Raw genomic sequence first — 19132 nt, 5'->3', positions numbered from 1 at the left:
ACTGCAGTTATGTGCTTTATTGGCATGATGTAATGCCGTACTGTGACACACTGGGATGTCCGACGTACTGGGATGGCCGACGTGGCACAGTTGGAGGTGATGTTCTCCACCTACCAATTGTAGCTGCCGTTCTTGCTTCCTTTGTGTAAATATTCTTACTCTCTTAGCTCCTCCCCCTTGGATTGACCTCTAACCCCAGCGAATCAAAAATGGCAGACTCAGCTTATATATAATGAGCCTGAGCACGGTATCTGGGTCTCAGAGGACGGATATGTTTTCTTTTTCCAGAGAGGGGCTTAATCGGTCTTTGTAGTCAGGGGTTGGGGGGGGAAGGCTCTGTTGTGTTGTTCGGATAATGCGATGTGGGTTTGATGACGCCGCACTGGAATCGCAAACCGCATGTTAGCAGCGTGGTAGTGTGTTGCAGATTCCCACCAGACCACCGGTCTCACACTCTGGACGTCATGCCGGACCAGCATGGGCATCACTTAAGACACCCCCCGCCACCCTAGCTAAGAGAGTAAGAATATTTACACAAAGATAATGCCATGAACACGGATCTCAGCATCTAACATTGTGCTAACGTTAGCGGCTGCCTCGGATGGCTGTCCTGTTTGATACATAGGCCCTGTTTAAAGGGCTCATTATGGGGGCTTTTCTGTGGAGGGGAGGGGTCAAGGGCAGGATCCCCCGCCCCAGCTGTTCCATATTGCAGCCCAATCTGACTTCACAGTTTGCACATGAGCGGCAGACAGTGGAGCTCTGTGCCATTCCTAGTCTGCTTGGTTCAGTGCCGGGGAGGGAGGGGCACTGGGTCCAGGGTGCCATGTGGAGGGTTAATGGCCCAGTCATGGTCCCCAGGGTAGGACCCAAGCCTTTGGTCTCGGCTGAACCACTGAGTGCTGTGACTGTGCTCCTCCTCGCCTGCTGCTGAATCCACAAAAGAGTCTTTAATCCAGCTGTCCGTCCTTCTGATGGTGGGGCTCCTGACCCCCTCCTGGTCTCTTCGGCCCAGTAATCACTCCCCAGCGGTAGTAAGGTGGGGGCGACAGCTGACAGAACCGCTCTGGCAGCAGCCGTACCGCGCCTTTAGCGCGCAGGGACTCTGCAAGAAGAGAGAGTCTCGCTTACCGGCAGGGGGCGGGGGCTCTGGTTGAATACAGACGACTGGCTGTCACTCCGCTAACGAGGCCGTCCGTCGTTATCGAGAGGAACCGCCGCCGGACTTAATTAGCCTCTCGTCAGTGTCGCTGTCGCTAAACATGAATCGCAGCATCTTTCTGACCCCCCTGCCCCCATATCACTGTCGCCCTGGGCGGTGGGGGGCGCTCGCACAACCCAGCTTCAAAGCCACCTTCAGAGGCATCTTCGTTCCGTTAGAAGCGTGGCTGCTGTTTTTGGGGGCCTCTCCCCCCAGTCCAGAGGCCCTGCCCCATCCCACCCCCGGCTTGCCACATCAACAGACACCCTCGTTAATTAAATTAATGCTGACAGGCTCCCATTCCTGGGCCGCTACAGGATTCCCCCTGGTTTCCAGCCAATGGAGTCACCTGCATGCCCTCCCGAGACCCCCCCATGACATTAATTAATCCCTGTATGACAGGTGATTCCACCCCTAACCCCCCCCACCCAACACATTCCTTCAGCATGGTACGGGTACTGTCTGCTCTATCTTCTCCACTCCCCGCCTTCGTTAAATCGCCAGGGGATTTCCCCCCCCCCCCATTCTGAAAAAAAGGGGCTTGCATGACTTTTACATGACGAGGCGGAGTCGATTCGCCGATTAGCATTCTTGGTGTGGGGGTGAGGTAGCAGCAGCCGCCCTGGTCCATGTGACCCGGCAAGAAAACCCACGAGTATGCAAGCAGGTATGGGGGGGGCGATCATGGGTGCTGTGAAATTTGATATTCAGCCAGTATGCCAGCAGGTATGGGGGGGGCGATCATGGGCGCCGTGAAATTTGCCATTCAGCAATGATTCTTTTTTCTGATTTGTGCTGTTTGGCGCAGTGATATTTATACACCCGTCCTGATCCAGCGAGTTATTCCAGAATGTTCCTTTTCCTTGGCTACCTGTCCCTGTTCCTGTCACCCACAATGGCGTTTGTCTCTCTCAGCCACCCCCCAACCCCCTCGCTGTTCGGCAGGGGGGCTTATGCTACCTCACCTCCACTCTGCTTTCCCCTGTACGTCCGACGCATGGAATAAGGCGGTCGAGGAGGAAGGGGTCTGGTCAGAGCTTTGGGGCAGGTATCAAGACCGAGGCAGAGGGGATTGTGGGTAATGGGAGGCAAATGCGGAGTGCTATAAGTGAAATATATGGACTGAGTGAAAGAGAAGGCGGGACATGCAGGGTGACCTATGAATATTGATGAGGGTGCCCCTGCAGCCTCCCTCTGGAGCACCCTGGCTAACCAGGGGGGAGATGGGCGGGGCTGCTCTCCATTTGCGGCTCACTGACTGATTCCTCTCCATGTCCACTAATGTCTCTGCAGGAGGAAGACATGCGTGAGGAGGAGAATGGGCGGATTGAGCCGGTGGGCCGCGCAGATTCTGGCCAGGAACACACTTCAGTGCTGTCTCTGGAGTAAGAGCCCTCCCCCATGTGTTCATATGCGTGCGCTGGCCTGGGGGGTCCACTCTCACCCTCTTTGGGTGTCTGTGACTCATAGAACCTCATCACCAGTGGTACTGGACCAGCGTTTGGATGCATGTTCTCTGAACGGAGACGGAACGGGGAGAGAAGGGAGCAGACAGACAGAGATAGAGGGCGGGGGGAGGGGAGAGGGGGAGGGGGAGTTCCTCCCTTCCTGGTGAACAGTCTCACTGCACATGCGTGTCCCCATCATGGTTCTGACCGCAATGTCTGTTTTGCTTTGACCGCTTCATTGTGCTCACAGCCTCATTTGCAGGTAAAGCTCGGCCCTCCTCGCCATCCCCGCTCTGGGTGCCCTGTCCTGCTCCTTCAAGGCTGCAGTGATGTCCCCACTGCATCATTAAGGCGTCGTCATGCCGGTTCATTTACAGCCCGACACTCTCCCGCAAAGGCGGCCTTCCTACCCGCAGCCTTTAATGATCAGGGGGCACCCGCCCAGGCGTGGTCCGTCACTGTGTGCCCATTGCTTTCTTCGTGTGCCGGTTGTTGTCCCTTTGTGTGTGTGTGTGTCGTTGTCTCCACATTATCTATTCTGTTTGCATTTTCACACCCTGCCCCATCCCTGTTCTTACCCTGACTCCATCACTGTCCCACAGCGACATTGTAAAACCAGTTGAGGTCTGCAATGATGGTGGCCCGCTGGGAATCCATGTAGTGCCTTTCAGTGGGCGCGACCGAAGGTAAAGTGCCATGTAGGCCGAGCCCCTAAGTTTGGGCCCTGGCCCCATTTACTCTCTAGCTCCTCCCTCTTGGGTTGGGTCCTGGCCCCACCTTCTCTGCTCTGTAACTCCTCCTCCCTCTTGGGTTGGGTCCTGGCCCCACCTTCTCTGTATCTCCTCCTCCCTCTTGGGTTGGGTCCTGGCCCCACCTTCTCTGTAACTCCTCCCTCCTCTTGGGTTGAGTCCTGGCCCCACCTTCTCTGTAACTCCTCCCTCCTCTTGAGTTGGGTCCTGGCCCCACCTTCTCTGCTCTGTAACTCCTCCCTCCTCTTGGGTTGGGTCCTGGCCCCACCTTCTCTGCTCTGTAACTCCTCCCTCCTCTTGGGTTGGGTCCTGGCCCCACCTTCTCTGTAACTCCTCCCTCCTCTTGAGTTGGGTCCTGGCCCCACCTTCTCTGCTCTGTAACTCCTCCCTCCTCTTGGGTTGGGTCCTGGCCCCACCTTCTCTGCTCTGTAACTCCTCCCTCCTCTTGGGTTGGGTCCTGGCCCCACCTTCTCTGTAACTCCTCCCTCCTCTTGGGTTGGGTCCTGGCCCCACCTTCTCTGTAACTCCTCCCTCCTCTTGAGTTGGGTCCTGGCCCCACCTTCTCTGCTCTGTAACTCCTCCCTCCTCTTGGGTTGGGTCCTGGCCCCACCTTCTCTGCTCTGTAACTCCTCCCTCCTCTTGGGTTGGGTCCTGGCCCCATCTTCTCTGCTTTGTAACTCCTCCTCCCTCTTGGGTTGGGTCCTAGCCCCACCTTCTCTGCTCTGTAACTCCTCCTCCCTCTTGGGTTGGGTCCTGGCCCCACCTTCTCTGCTCTGTAACTCCTCCCTCCTCTTGGGTTGGGTCCTGGCCCCATCTTCTCTGTAACTCCTCCTCCCTCTTGGGTTGGGTCCTGGCCCCACCTTCTCTGCTCTGTAACTCCTCCCTCCTCTTGGGTTGGGCTCTGGCCCCATCTTCTCTGTAACTCCTCCCTCTTGGTTTGGGGCTTGGCCCTGCCTTATTTGTAACACCTCCCCTCATCTCAGGTGTTAGGTTCTGGCCCGCCTTCTTTCTAACTCTTGATGTCTGTGGCCCCACCTCCTTTGTAACTCCTCCTCTCCGCCCATGGTTGGTGGCTGTGGCCCCCCTCCTCTGTAACTCCGCCCCCCCACCAGGTTGGGGCTCTGGTCCGTCTCCTCTGTAGCGACTCTCTTCTACCACTGCTGTATGGGAAATCGGGATCTGTGACTCTCCTCTCCTCTTCAGCCTCTCCTTCCTCTCTTTCTCCTCCGACCCTTTCCATCTTCTCTTGTTCACTCTAACACACCAGAAGGGTGCTGGGTTTGATTCCTTTTGCGAATTTGAAGAGCTTCTGTGTGGGCTTCATTCAGACAGCATGCTGTTTATAAGAGCTTTAAACCTTGAGTGATGCTTCACCCTCCCGGAGGACCGTTATTATAAATGCCAATCGGGCCACGTGTGGGGTCCATGGCAGGTGCGGCGTCCCTGGGGAGGCACGGCTTTATGCTGAATCCCCCCCACTCACGGTCGCTGGCTAGCCAAGCTAATCAAGCTAAAAGCTCATTCATACTGCTGCTCATTTGCCAGAAGATACTTGCAGTCAAGGTCAGATTTAGCAGGGGGGGGTTAACTGCAGTCAGGAGAGGGTATGGGGGGAACAGTAGCGATGGTGAACTGGCCCCCTGCACAGTGCTTTTGGGATGAGACCCATGCTGAAGATGCATTTGGGTTTGCCGGAGTGGATGTTTTATTCAGGTGGATGGATGACCCCCCCCCCCCCCAAACTCTCAACAAGGACACGAAGGGGGGGCCTAATTAGATAGAGTATTTGGCCGTCTGTGCCAAAATGTTCTGATATCTATCATATTTTCTTTCTATAAAGTCAACCCGACCACTTTCAGTGCTTATTTAAGCATGCGAATGTGTCAGGATTCAAGCTCCTTGACTGATGGGGGGGAGCTGGCCTTCTTGAGACCTGAGTGGGGTGATTCCCTCCTTCCTCCACATCCCCCCACCCCAGATTTGGGTCATTGCCAGGTAGTCGTGGATCATGCCTATGCCAACTGGATTAAACCGGTTGGAGGCAGCTTAGGAAATACGGGCAGCGTCGTGGGATGGGTATGTCCTTACTGGGTGTGTTCTGTGCTGCGTGAAGGCGGGCCGCCGTGGTCTTGGGGGGCTTAGAGCAGCAGGGGATTAACACCCCTGTCCCATAGCATCGCGATGGTCAGCGTAAGTGCCTTTCTGCAGGGTATTACTACAGGACTCCTCCTGGGATTTGAACTGGCCACCTTCAGTCTGCTTTCTTATCACTGATCCCTCTGCTGCCAAGGGGGCGGGGGGAGGGGGTGTTGCGTCATTATGTTTTATATATGATGTCTGTCTGAGCCGTGCCTCACGCCTTGGTGAGTAATTTCCCTGTTGGGCTGGTTTGGTGGCTTTTTCAGTGCCAGCCAGAGCAGTTTGGGGGGCATTCTTATTTCACAGCACGGTGGGGGATTCTGGGATTGACGGATGGTTCAGCATGGGGGGTTTCGCCGTGGAGAAGTAGGGAGGGGTGGAGAGAGTGCTCCAAGCAGAAGCTATACCCCTCTAATGAGATTTTATCCTGCGGCTGGTCAGCACTGGACTGTAAAAAAGTGCAGAACTGTACCTCATCCCTGAACCAGCTTCTGCTGGCAGTGTTATTAAAGATTAAAGTGCATTGAGGAGGGCAGGTAAGGTCCCCTCTCCTCTTTGTGTGCTGGGTGATTACTGACAGCCCCCCCCCCCCATCCTGACAGCTCACCTGCACTGCCTAAGTGAGGGCCAGTCCCCCATCTCTGACTCTATGCCCATGTCGGGCCCTTTTACGTGCAGGGGCCCTCTGCGTCGGGCCCTTTACGTGTAGGGGTCTCTGTGTCGGGCCTTTTTCATGTAGGGGCCTCTGTGTCAGGCCCTTTTATATGTAGGGGCCTCCGTGTTGGGCCCTTTTACGTGTAGGAGCCTCCGTGTTGGGCCCTTTTACGTGTAGGGGCCTCCGTGTCGGGCCCTTTTACGTGTAGGGGCCTCTGTATCTGGCCTTTTTATACGTAGGGGCCTCCGTGTCGGGCCCTTTTACGTGTAGGGGCCTCCGTGTCGGGCCCTTTTACGTGTAGGGGCCTCTGTGTCAGGCCCTTTTATATGTAGGGGCCTCCGTGTTGGGCCCATTTAATGCACAGGGGCCTCCTTGTCGGGCCCCTTTACATGTAGGGGCCTCGGTTTTGGAGATAAACATCCTGATCCTGGTGTTTTTCTGTCTCCACCTTCAACTCTCCATCCTTCCCTTATCTCTCATACGAATAACTAACATTAACTACTCAACTAACCTCCACCTGTGGGGGGAGCCCTCAACCATGCAACCACGCCCCCTAATGTCATGTGACCCCTGCAGGACACTGGGGCTGCTGGTGAAGCGGCTGGAGCAGGGAGGCAAAGCGCAGCAGGAGAAGCTCTTCCAGGAGAACGACTGCATTGTGCGCATCAACAACGGCGACCTGCGCAACATCCGCTTCGAGCAGTAAGGACCCCCACCTGCCCCCCCCCCCCCAGCCTTGCCCATTAATGCTCTCTTTGTCTCTGAGACACACACACACATGTAGTTTTCTTTTCCGTTGTTCTTATTTCCTCCCATGATTTCTCACTTCCCTCCTAGCAAAACTTGAAACAACCTGAAAGCTGATTTCCATCAAACAAAGCGAATTATAAAATCTGTCGTTACTCCTGAACCAAGTCTGTTTCTCCATGAGCAAAGTGAGTGTCAGTCATTAGGTTATATCCCACGCCAACTCCCAAAGTAAAAAAAAACACGTATTACTATCTTACTATCCCCCCCCCCCACTGAGGCCATGTAAACCTGGGGGGGGGCAACCCCTATCTCAGACTCTTACTCAGAGTTAGTCAGGTGTTTTTTCTTTCTGTCTTTAACATTTTAAAAGCCGGCTGCACATGTGTGGCAGATTACATCTCGCCTGGGTCTCCATGAGCCAGAATTGCTGAGGTCACCCTCATTAGGAGTGACCGGGCTGGGGGGGGGGGGGGGCTTGGTGGCACAGATTCTTGGCACAGAGGGGGCGTGCCGGATGGGGCCGCTTGGCCAGATGTCGTCCTGTGCGGCCCAGCTGTGCAGGACTGCTGCCCTCGAGGCAGAGACGGTCACACCTGTAGAGGGGTGGGGGCAGAGGGAGGGTGGGGGGGGTTGCAGACTCTTACATCACGTCTGTGGGAGAGTCGCCAGCTGCCAGCTTCGTGCGGGTTTGGAAATACCGCTTCGGCTCGGTGCCATTTTAGTCCAGCGTACGATCTTCAGGAAACGCCCCGTGACGGACTGTGTTAATCAGCAGCCATGTCAACCGCACTGGCATTAATATTCCCCCCACCCCCCCCAACAAGTCAGCTGTAATTAACAACGCCGTGATGTCACCCTCAGGACTCTCTGACTCACAAACCCCCCGGAGGCAGAGAAGCGTCCACAGACATTAGCCCTCACTGGCCGTAGATGGTGGCGGATTCCCCCGCCATGCCAAATCCTGCTTCTGCGAACACACACACACACAGAAAAACCTCCACAAATTTGGAACCACAGATTGGTGGGAACCAGCGGCATGAAAAGCGTCTCTTGCCTGGCATATTCAGCCGTGTGGATGATCCGGAGCGATACTCTTATCTCTCGGAATTGTTTTGTGTCAGTAAATATCTGGAGGCGATTAATGTAATTAAATGTAATGACGCGTTGATGTGTAATTTATAATTCAATCAGGCCCCCGCGCCGGCTGATTGCCGCAGTGTCGTGGCAGTGCTCATTACACTGTAGTCTAGCTGTTTACTCCATTCTCTGTATTACCATGTGAATGGGGGTCGATTCCAGAGCCTTCCACCGCTGTGAGGCCAGGCTCTGTGTGTGCGCGTGCCCGTGTGTTGTTATACAGTGAAATGGGGTGTCTTCCGGAAGACTTGCTCAGGTCACACAGCGCGGTTTCTCCCTGGCCACTCTGCTTGCTCGCCTGCTCATTTCCGGCATGCCCGGTGGTCGCCGTCCTCCAGTACAGCCTGTCACAGTGTCTCGGAATCCCGCTGAGGACACGTAGGCTGCTGCATGACCTAATTTCATGGTGTAAACACAGTGTTCTCCATCACAATGAGTGGTGTCATCTACTGCGTGTACTTCTGGTATGTCATGCTCGTGCAGGGATTGTGCAGACTGCAGGGGGCGCTGTGCATCACTGTCAGCATTAAGCCATAATGTCATGTTGCCTTGAAAGCCAGGTTGAGCTCACCTGCATGGTCTCTCCCCTGCCTCTCTCTCTCCCCCGCCTCTCTCTCTCCCCCTCTCTCTTTCTCTCTCCTTCTCTCTAACTCTCTCACTCTTTCCCCTCAATCTCCCTTAACATTCCTCTCACTTTATCTCCCCTCCCTCCCATTCACCCCTTGCCTTCTCTCTCTCCTCTCACTCCTCCTCCCTCCACGCCCCCATCAGAGCACAGAATATGTTCCGTCAGGCCATGAGGTCGCCTGCCATCCTTTTCCACGTTGTCCCAGCGGCTCGCAAAGCCGAGTATGAGAGACTCTCCCAAAGCGAGATGGGTGGCCGTCTGAGCCCCGATTCACTGGACCACGCACCCCAGAGGCTGGGCCCATCGGGGCCCTTCTACTCTCCGCTACCTCACGCGGTTGGCCCCACCAGCAAACCTGCTGGCTCCCCCCAGAGGCCCCTCAACTCCACGTCCTCATCTGGCTATACCAAGAAGGTTGGCCGGAGGTTCACCATGCAGCTGAAGAAAGGTAATGTCACACCTATAAATCCCCCTTGATTAGCGTCCCTATGGAACATTCCTGAACAAAACAATGATCTATAGTGAGGCTCACTGATGCCGTAAAAGGTACAGTGTCTTCACCTTTATTCATAAATTAGGTACTGTATTTACAAAGGCGTTCAATTAATAAGTACACATTCATTCTGTGTCCTCTGCTAGCTTAGCATATACAATATATATAGCATATACAATATCACAATATAGATCTGCTGAATAATTATTGCTTTTAAATCTATAAATATATGCTGTTAATCTTCCGATTTAAGGTTTTAGGCTTTTCCCTGGGGTATCTCCAAGGGGTCCTTCAGAGTCCAAATCCCATTAATTCTGCACTGTGGAAGCCCGGGTAGGCCAGCCAGGCAGAGAGGCGTCCATCGCATTGCCTGACGTGCATTTAAAACACTCTGAATCTGCTCCTAGCTGGAGTCCTTCCCTTTTATTCTCAGCTTGCTTAAAGCATATGGATGGGGGGAATGTGAAGGAATGGGGGGGGGGGAAAAAGTCAGGCCTTGAGATTGTTTATTAATGCTAAGCGTCACAGCGGTGGAGGGTCCAGTTCACGACGGCCGCCTCCCAGTTCGCGACGGTCGGCTCCCGAACCCGCCTGAAGAATAAAGGCAGGCCGCCGACCGGAGTGAACTGGAGGGTGGGCTCTCCGGAATGATGTGCCCCCATTTCTGTGTGCCTGGTGATATCTGAAGCCAGTGTCAGAAGATGGGTGTCTCTTTAGATAACGTTCCAGATGCCTCCGGCAGAACGTTCCGGATGTTCTGCGATGACACCTCCCTTTCTAACTGGGCCCATTTTAGCTGGCCTTTTAGTCACTTTCATCTCACTGTACTTGGAGCGAATCAGACGTCAGCGATTACTCGATGCCAGCTGGTTTGAAGCGCTGGCTCCTAATTAGCCGATCATGAATCCGTAGATGGCATCTCCTCGCGTGGTGCCGTTTGATTTCGGTAATTATCTGATGCCGGCTTTGATTGTAGTAATTGTCTGGTACCAGGTGGAGTGGGACCGTTTGACTGTCCCGGTCCCGGCGTGAGGCACTTGTGGGGGGGTGTCCATAGTGCCAGTTGTTGCAGTGATTTACGTCTAATGAGAGTAGTTTTGGTGTAAATTGAACCACGCTTCATTGACAGTACTGGTCACAGTTCCGGCTGTTGGACTGGGCGAAGCCTGTCGTTGGACCGAATCCCCTCAGGGTAGGTCAGGTTTCCGGACAGTGGGTTGCATTTGGTCCTGCATTAATCAGGTTCTTGGGCTTGTCTGTAAGTAGTGCCCCCCCCAACTTAATGATTCCTTGTTATCTTACACATTTTTTGGTTGCAGATGGGCCCTCCCCCCTATAGTTCTGGCACTGCTGTGCATCTCGTGGTCAGCTGGCACGCATTTGCTTCCTAGCAGATGTTACATTCCACCGGATTTAGGGCCGCACTAATGCCCCCCTCCGAAAGTCTGCCTTTGAGGCCCTGGGCCCAGGATTGTATACGTAGGTTTTGCAATTCAAGAAGAGGCTGGCTGTGGGAGTTCCGGGTTGGACAGCGAAGACTCGTAGCCGACTGCATTCAGTGACTCTCTGTCTCCTTAATCCTCCCCCACAGGTCCAGAAGGCTTGGGCTTCAGCATCACGTCTCGCGATGTGCCCATAGGGGGCACCGCGCCCATCTATGTGAAAAACATCCTGGCTCGCGGGGCTGCAATCCAAGATGGCCGACTGAAAGCAGGGGACCGGCTGCTGGAGGTTAGAGTGGGGGTGGGAGCGCATGGAGGAGCTTTACGCCACCGAATCTCCCCTACGCTTTCTGTAGGGGCTTACAAGAGCTTTCTCACGGGCTGCTCGTAGCTGGGTTAATTTCATCCGGGCCTCTATCAGGATTTCCTGCTTCTGTTTGTCCTTCCTGGGGTTCCCCGTCTACATCTTTATGCCTCAGCTTCTGGCAACTCCCGGCTTGCTATGAGATGCATCCGTAACTATGTGACCATGTGGGGGTCGAGAGCTTCTCGGCCCAGTTGGTATGCTGCTTGGGAAGTGACCTGTGCTTCTATGAATGAGATTTCGGGGGCGGCACATCTTTATCCTCTTACTTCTGACCTTCATCCCGCTCCTTCTGATCGTCGCCCCAACCACTCCCCCTGGTGACAGGTGAATGGCGTGGACATCAATGGGAAGACCCAGGAGGAAGTCGTGGCTTTGCTCCGGGGGACACCGATGGGCGGTATGGTGGGGCTACTGGTCCTCAGACAGGAGGACGCCTTCCTGCCCAGAGAAGTGGTAAGTGAGCCTCCCCTGCACAATGAGGGTCCCACTTGAGGTTGCAGACATCGTCCCGTCTTTGTAGTGGAGTGGCTCCTTGTTATTATTCAGTGTTTTACTGGGAAAAATGATTCCCTCCGTTTTAGACTGAAGGCTCCGGCTGTGTTCACATGTGATTCTGAGAGCGTCGTGTCTGACTTCTGGCTGGGTGACTTTCACTGCTCAAGCAGCAGATGGCCAAAGGTCCGGCCTGATGCCTGCCACCAACACGGTTCCACTGATTGCTGTGGTCTGTGTGACAAGCAGGTTGCTGTGCCTCGCTAATCACACCGGGCTATCTCTCAGTGGCCTGGGCCTGGAGGCCATGTGCGGGCGGGCGGGGGTCCTAGATGCTTAATGCATTGATGGATGGATGAGGGGGGAGAGTATCTTGCTGACTTCAAAGGACTGCTGCTTGCATGAATTCTTGTAGCTGAAAACCGAGGTACCAATCGGGGGCCGGTTGGTCAGGCTGCAATCAGAGGCCGGACACCCAGCCACTACTTAGAGGCCAACCGCCTCGGCACCAGTCAGAGGCCAGCTGCTGGGTTCTGTCTGTTTAGCTCGCAGGGTACAGGTGCGAGGTGCGCGCTCATCACTGTGTAATACTCTCCTCTCCTCACTGTGGAGTGTCTTCCAGCATGCAGCAGGACCAGATCCATACCAGGACTGGAAGTCCAGCAGTCTGCCAAACAGCAAAGGCAGCATCTTTTCATTCTTTGCCATGTGCCGCGGCTTCATTAAAACTCCATTGTGGAAATACAATGGTGACTGGGCTGTCGCTGGGGGGGGGGGGGTGGGCCGCCATCACTCCTGTTGTCATATTAACATGTGTCGGCACCCTCCATGCCGTTAAAGGATCTCAATAATGCGTATGGGGGGTGTTGATAGCTATCAGATTAAGGGGACCAGTGTGCTGATGCTGAGCCTTATTGCCAATAAAGCCGTGTAGAGACCTGCTCTCTTATTGCTTGGTTGTCAGTTGCCTGGGGATGGGGTGCCAGGGTTCCTCTGTCGGGGGGGCGGGGTGGTCGCACACATGTGTATGTTGGTAATGTTCCGGAATTGGATGTCCGAGGTTAGGGACAAAGGAAGAAGTTACTGGAAGGAGTCAGCTCTTTGCCGATTGGCTTAATGACATTGTCCCCTCCAGTGAGCCCCCCCCCCCCCCCACACACACACACACGACCTAAAAAGATTTTACCTGAGTTCCTGTGAGTATGTATGTGAATGTGAAGGGACTGCTGCCAGTCGACATGCATTTTCTCAGTGGACGATAAATACAAGACAGAAGTGATAGGGGAATGAGGCTCCACCCAGCTGGTGGCTGCCTCAGTTCTCATTGGATGAAGCATTGACTGACAACATGTGATAATCCCACCCGCTGCAGGTCTCTGGGCTTTGATTCTCCCAGCACATTTGTGGATCGCTTCCCAGATGGAACCAGTAGAGGGGTCTGGAGGTGGGGGGCAGAATGAGCTTCTGGTGTAATTAGAGGCAGGCGGTGAAGCACACACTCACACTCACACACACACACACACACACACACACACTCACACCGCTGCTCCCCCATTGTCACGCAGCCCTCCACATGCGGCCACTCGCTGTGTCACATCCTCCACCACGCCCCCCTGCGGGCTCCCAGTGGAGATGATGGTATCTCCCGCTGTCCCCTTCCGGATAAATAGCCCCCCTCGTCACGGTTGGCCAGTCGCATGGTTCCCCGCCACGAAGCGTGCTCTGGCGGGGATGTACGGCTGCCGCCTGCGGACTAAAGCTCGCTTTTTCTGCAAGTTTCTGTGGTTTATTTTTATTTCTGGTTTTATTTCTGACTCCTCTAGAGAGCAGAGCCTCCACAGATGCAAGGTCCCAGACTTTTGGTAAGAGCTCGCCACATGCCCCACTTATAGGGTCCACAGTGCCACTCACACGTGTGTCTTGCAACTCTGAACACTACTCAACACCAAACCAGTATTATGCTGCCCTTTATTCAGCCTTCTTGATCACCACAGTGAAATGTTCAGCAGTTATTGCACTTTATTCTGACATTATATCCTAAAAGACACATGTTATATTGTCCTGAACAATCTACATGAGTGTCCCGCTATCTTTAGCACTCATGTTCATTGCTGTACTTCCTGCTTGTACCTGTTTATCTGTCCTGTTTCTCTAGCATTCAGGCTTATCGGTTCCTTACAAAAGCTGCTAAATGTACAAACTATCTAAACAAAACGCTGAGCCATAATATTCTCCTTTTCCATAATTGCTCCAGAATAATCTTCCTCTGTCGTGAACAGCTTCGTGATCAGTCTCCCCAGTGGGCTATTCAGAATCTTTCCCCATAAAAGTTGCAAAGCCGATAAATAAACCATTATTTATGCGAATTTTATGCATGGGTTATAAACCTTCCGGCAACGGGCAGGAGAACAAACAGCCGATATTGTTATTGAAACTGTGCCTTTCTGCTTGGTGTAACAATGGATAAACCATTTGAGAAAACAACCTGAACATCAATCGTACAGCTCTCTGTGTGGTAATTATAGATCCGCTCTTAATTCTCCCAGGGAGGCGTTACCAAGCTTGCTGTAATAAATCCTCTTGTGGGGTCCTGGGGTTTATGTAGCGTAGAACGACTCCAGACACGATGCATTTGTTGTGCTTGTGCCTGTCCTTGATGTGCTCGAAAGGGTTTGCAGCAGAAGTTTTGGTGGTTATTTTACACGATTGTCATCTTTATTACTGTAACTGTGCCATGTTAAACACATATCTTCTGGTAGTGGGGCTGTTTGTCCTAAGTGCTTGTGATCTTGTTTGGGGGGCTCGGTCTTCTGTCGGTGTCTGTTTCTGGCCTTTCTCACATTTGGTGAACAAGTTGGGGTGTCTCCAGCCCGGGAGCGGTGTCTGTCCACAAACCCCCGCCCCCCTACCACAGAGCCAAATCCACTGTGTTCATGCTTCACTGCTTTCCTGACGTCCAGTCTTGTCGCTCCTCCTTCTCTCCGACACTCTACAAGGTTGGCCTGAGTACCTCCATCCCCCAGATCTAATAATTCAGAAGTAAAATTAAACAGTACATTAAATTCCTCTCTGCGATGATATCGGGCTTGTTGGAGACCCATTAGGAACCGCAGCTGCCACGCCGTGAAACATCTTAATTGTCCAATTAATTTGAGCTTTCAGGACGGCGTGACGACTGGATTTATGCCTCCTTTCGAGAGGAGAGGCCGGCAACAGCGGGCTCGCATGCGTTATGATTATAATTCCATCTGAGCCTCAGGCCTGGACGTTTCTATGCTGACAAGCAAGCCTCCATCACGGCCATTCTCCGTAATTCATTCGGACACGTCGCAGTAATTGGCACAATTAGGAGCATTTGCCGATAAATATGCCCCACCTGTTGTTTCCAGAGTTTTCCAGAATGTTTGCTGTGGGTGAAGTTGGACAGCTGGTCTTTCTTGTGATGTCCTGGGATATGGAGGACGCTGGCGTTCCTGGCAGGCTGATCCGGTCCTGTCCAGTTTGCGAGTCAGTTGTGAGAGCAGAGTTGTGAGAGTACTATAGTGGTCACATATGTCGGGTCATGCTGATCTTGGAGTGCCGAGGGTCTGGATTGATGGTGTTTTTGTGGAAGTGCAGAGAAGCAAAGTGTCGTGCCCCCCACACACCCACCCGCCCCAGTGCCACCGGGGACTTTTTCAGGAGGTGGGTGACGACCTTCACAAGGAGGTCGTCTCCACTCTCCGCCCGCCTGCCCCTCAGCCTGCCCGCCCAGCTCACTCATCCGCCTTGACCCCACTCACCTTTGCTCCCTGCTCTGGGATGGGCGCAGGCAAGACTGCCTGACAGCAGGGCCGTATTTACAGAGAATCTTCCTGTTTGCCAGACGCTGACAGCCGGACGATGAGGTAGCGTCTTGCAGCCACTGCCAGCCTGAACTTCACCTGTGATTCCCCTAGAATGCCCAAGCACTTTGCTCTCTCTCAGTGAGAGTAATAAAACTGTGTGGCCCAGATTCTGCCCATATTGGTAAATGTGGGGTCACATAACTCAGGACGACCCCCCCCCCCCTTAATTTATGCACATGGTCATGGTTATTCTGTAAAAGTAACCCAGCAGCTTCACAGCTGCTGACACCATGGAGACATGTGTGTCACTGCTGCACAGCCTGAATTCAGCTCAGGCTATGCTTTGGGCAACATTTATGTGTGTCTGTGTCTCGTCCTCCCTTGATGGAGTTCGATGAGCAAGGTCATCGTTTTCTGCTGAGTTTTGGGGGGGTGTAGTGTCAGTGCTATGGATCTTGGCAGTGTCTCTGACTCGCCTTGTTCTACTGCTTATGGCCATCTTCTCCTATCAAGACATGTTATATAATATATAAGCCATCTAAATTATGTCCATGCAAAGTTATTACTGTATGCACTGGGAGCACTACTTTTGGGACCCATTTTTAAAAAAATGCAAAATTAACAGCACTGATAAGTTTAAAAGTTCCCCCAAAAAATGCGAGGTTCCACGCCCCCAGACACAGCTAACATGAGAGTGAGGCTGCACATAGTGCCCAAGCCAAGAAAAATTTGATTTTTCAGTTTTTTCTTTTTCTCACGTGCTGTATGTACGAGTTTCTGATCTTAGGCCAAACCCAGAAGTGTTCCTTTCGGGGTGTACGGTCAACTCGCCATTAACCGGAACCGCAAATGGGCGAATGCGGAGGCTTTGCTGTAAAAGGTTACTGTACAATGATTCCTAACACAAACCCCGACACCCCCCCCAGCTCCTTAATATTCAGACTCTATCAGCCATTGCCAGGCGGAAACAGAGCAGGGAAATGCAGTAGGACGCTTATCGAACCCGGGCCCACAGTAATTACACCCTTCACTGCTCCCTTTGTGCCTTTCAGCTTTAGTCGCAGTGACCTTTATGTCGGCCAGATTTGGGGGGGGGGGGAGTGAGTGCTTAAAAAATTTAAAGCAGGTACCTAATTGTTTAAGGCTTCTCTGATGTGCCAGAGTGTGTGTGTCTGTGTGTGTGTCTGTGTGTGTGTCTGTGTGTGTGTGTCTGTGTGTGTCAGTGTGTGTGTGTGTGTGTGTGTGTGTATGTCAGTGTGTGTGTGTGTGTGTATGTCAGTGTGTGTGTGTGTGTGTGTGTGTGTGTGTGTGTGTGTGTGTGTGTGTGTGTCTGTATGTCAGTGTGTGTGTGTGTCTGTATGTCAGTGTGTGTGTGTCTGTGTGTGTGTGTGTCTGTGTGTGTGTGTGTGTGTGTGTGTGTGTGTGTCTGTATGTCAGTGTGTCTGTGTGTGTGTCTGTATGTCAGTGTGTCTGTGTGTGTGTGTCTGTGTCTGTGTATGTCAGTGTGTGTCCATGTGTGTGTCTGTGTATGTCAGTGTGTGTGTGTGTGTGTGTGTGTGAGGCTCTCAGCCTTGATGTGTTGGCCTGCTATCCCTGCCCCCCCCCAGACCCCTCCACGTGGGCAGCTGCTCCTAATGGCCACCAATGGCCCCATCGATTTATTGGTTAATTAATTAATTAGCTGCGTGCTTAATGGCCGGTAATGATTCCCTTATGGCGGGATGGTGGTTTGTTCCTGGGTATGGGGGGTGGGCCCTGTGGGAGGGGCCCCGAGCAGGCAGGGTAATCACACAGCATTATAGCTAAGGGAGGTGGCTGGGGGCACCTAGCAGTCAGTGGTTTTTACCGCCTTTCTCTCAGCCAATCACGTGTCTCTTACACTCACGGCAGCTCACCTGGGCCCCCGCATCAGGCTGCTGTCGTTGATTAAGCGGAAGGTGCCCCTAATTACCAAGATGATTATGTTGTGGCAAAATATTTAATCATCTGCCCAGGAGTGAACATTCTCCAAGATGGCACTCCTCTCTAGCTGAGAGCTCCACGGGGGTCTGGAGATCGCGGGTGACAGTGGTGCCGGGAAGTGAATTTGGATAGAAGAGCCCTCTCTCCCCCCATCTCTCTCTCTCTCTCTCTCTCTCTCTCGCTCTGATTCCTTTTCTCTCTTTTTCTTTCTCTCTATCTTTCTCTTCTTCTATCTCTGTCTCTCGTTCTCCCTGTCTTTTTCTTTCAATCTCTCTCTCTCTCTCTCTTTCCTCCTCCAACACCTTATCCATCATCCAGCTTTTGAGTCCGTTCTATCTCCTCGTCCCTTTTTGCATCACCGCGATTGAGGCCTCGGGGGCTGGGTGGGTTTAAAACACTGTCAGTTTGATGCATTCCTCCGCAGCATTGGGGCATGGGGGTGTGTCCCCTTCAGCGGAGGGGAAAATGCACACCTGAACGGTCGGCTGGCCCCGAATGGGCTGCCACTGCGTGGTGATTCGGCGCTATTGAGCGCTTGCCAAGGTGAACCGGCTGGAGATTGGAGTGGCCGGCGTGGGCCTGTTTGGAAACGGCATTGCCTTGTGATGGGGGCGGGAGGCGGCTGCTATCACATCACACCTCACGCAAACCCCCCCCACCACCACCACCACCCTTGACAGCTGTTCAGGATCAGAATTCACACTTCTCCTGCGTTTAGCCGCTTTTGTTCTTTCCGCGTCTGCATGAAGATAAGGCAGTGTGCTCGTTCGTAGCCAGTGATATTGTGGCAAGTTGCTCCTTTTATCTTGGCTCTGCAAATGACTTTATTGTGTATTTTTTTTTTGTTCTGCAAACGCTGGTAATTAGAGCGCAAAGCGGCCCTGTTCTGGGGAGGGGTGATTCTTGCCCTCTGTTGGAGCATGACACGTTGGGGGGGGGGGATGGAGCAGGTATTTGTCTTGGGTCGGATGCAGTTTGTTTCATTTTCCTGAGCATCTCTTGCTCGGCTCCTGCTCAGACACGTCGTCAGTGTAACGACACGCCCCCCCCCCCCCCCTCCTTTATAGAAAGCCACCGAGGAGGAGCTGGTACTGACCCCAGATGGCACCCGGGAGTTCCTTACTTTTGAGATCCCGCTGAACGATTCCGGTTCTGCGGGGCTGGGTGTCAGCGTCAAGGGTAACCGCTCCAAAGAGAACCACGCCGATCTGGGCATCTTTGTCAAGTCCATCATCAACGGCGGTGCAGCGTGTAAGGCAAGTACACCCCCCCCAAGCACCCCATCCATGGGGTATGCTGCCTCCCTGAGCAGTCATGTGAGATGGTCCTGTGATCATACGTCTTCAAAAGACTAAGGCAATGCCTCTCCCCTGGTATTCCAAGCTGTACTTTCTCACAGCCCTCCCCCCAATGTCCACAGGATGGGAGGCTCCGGGTGAACGATCAGCTGATTGCGGTGAACGGTGAATCACTGCTGTGCAAGACCAACCAGGATGCTATGGAGACTCTGCGCAAGTCCATGTCCACCGAGGGCAACAAGCGGGGCATGATCCAGCTCATCGTTGCCAGGAGGGTCAGCAAACGCAGCGAGGTACCGTGGACTTATTTTAGGGCAGGGATTGGTGCTGAGCCTGACATTCAGCAGCCATCTTGGGAGACTGTGGGTGTGTTTTTTGTACAATATCTCTCACTTGCCTCTGAGTAATCAGCTGTGAGGCCACCTTGTGGTGGAAAAGGGTAGGTTCACCAGTGCCCCCTGCTGCTGCGGATAGGAACCCACAGCGTATCAAATGGCTGTTGTAACGGCGCTCCCCGGTGGCGCAGTTCCACCCGAATCTGCTG

At 53.4% G+C, this 19132-nt stretch overlaps 1 protein-coding gene across 1 annotated transcript in view; it reads left to right on the top strand.

The window, feature by feature from the left end:
• Window positions 1–19132, top strand: part of LOC125727810 (partitioning defective 3 homolog) — a 162444-nt gene that overhangs the window by 104132 nt on the left and 39180 nt on the right. Inside the window, 9 exon segments of the mRNA XM_049004804.1 lie at window positions 2495–2586; window positions 3252–3335; window positions 6769–6894; window positions 8851–9155; window positions 10792–10931; window positions 11334–11462; window positions 13325–13363; window positions 18358–18546; window positions 18711–18881. Of these exon segments, the coding sequence (XP_048860761.1) occupies window positions 2495–2586; window positions 3252–3335; window positions 6769–6894; window positions 8851–9155; window positions 10792–10931; window positions 11334–11462; window positions 13325–13363; window positions 18358–18546; window positions 18711–18881 (1275 nt within the window).

This window comes from Brienomyrus brachyistius, chromosome 1, assembly GCF_023856365.1.
Source record: "Brienomyrus brachyistius isolate T26 chromosome 1, BBRACH_0.4, whole genome shotgun sequence".
In the NCBI taxonomy this organism is placed as follows: domain Eukaryota; kingdom Metazoa; phylum Chordata; class Actinopteri; order Osteoglossiformes; family Mormyridae; genus Brienomyrus; species Brienomyrus brachyistius.
Note: the sequence above shows the minus strand (reverse complement) of the source record. Positions and strands in the feature narration are given on the sequence as shown.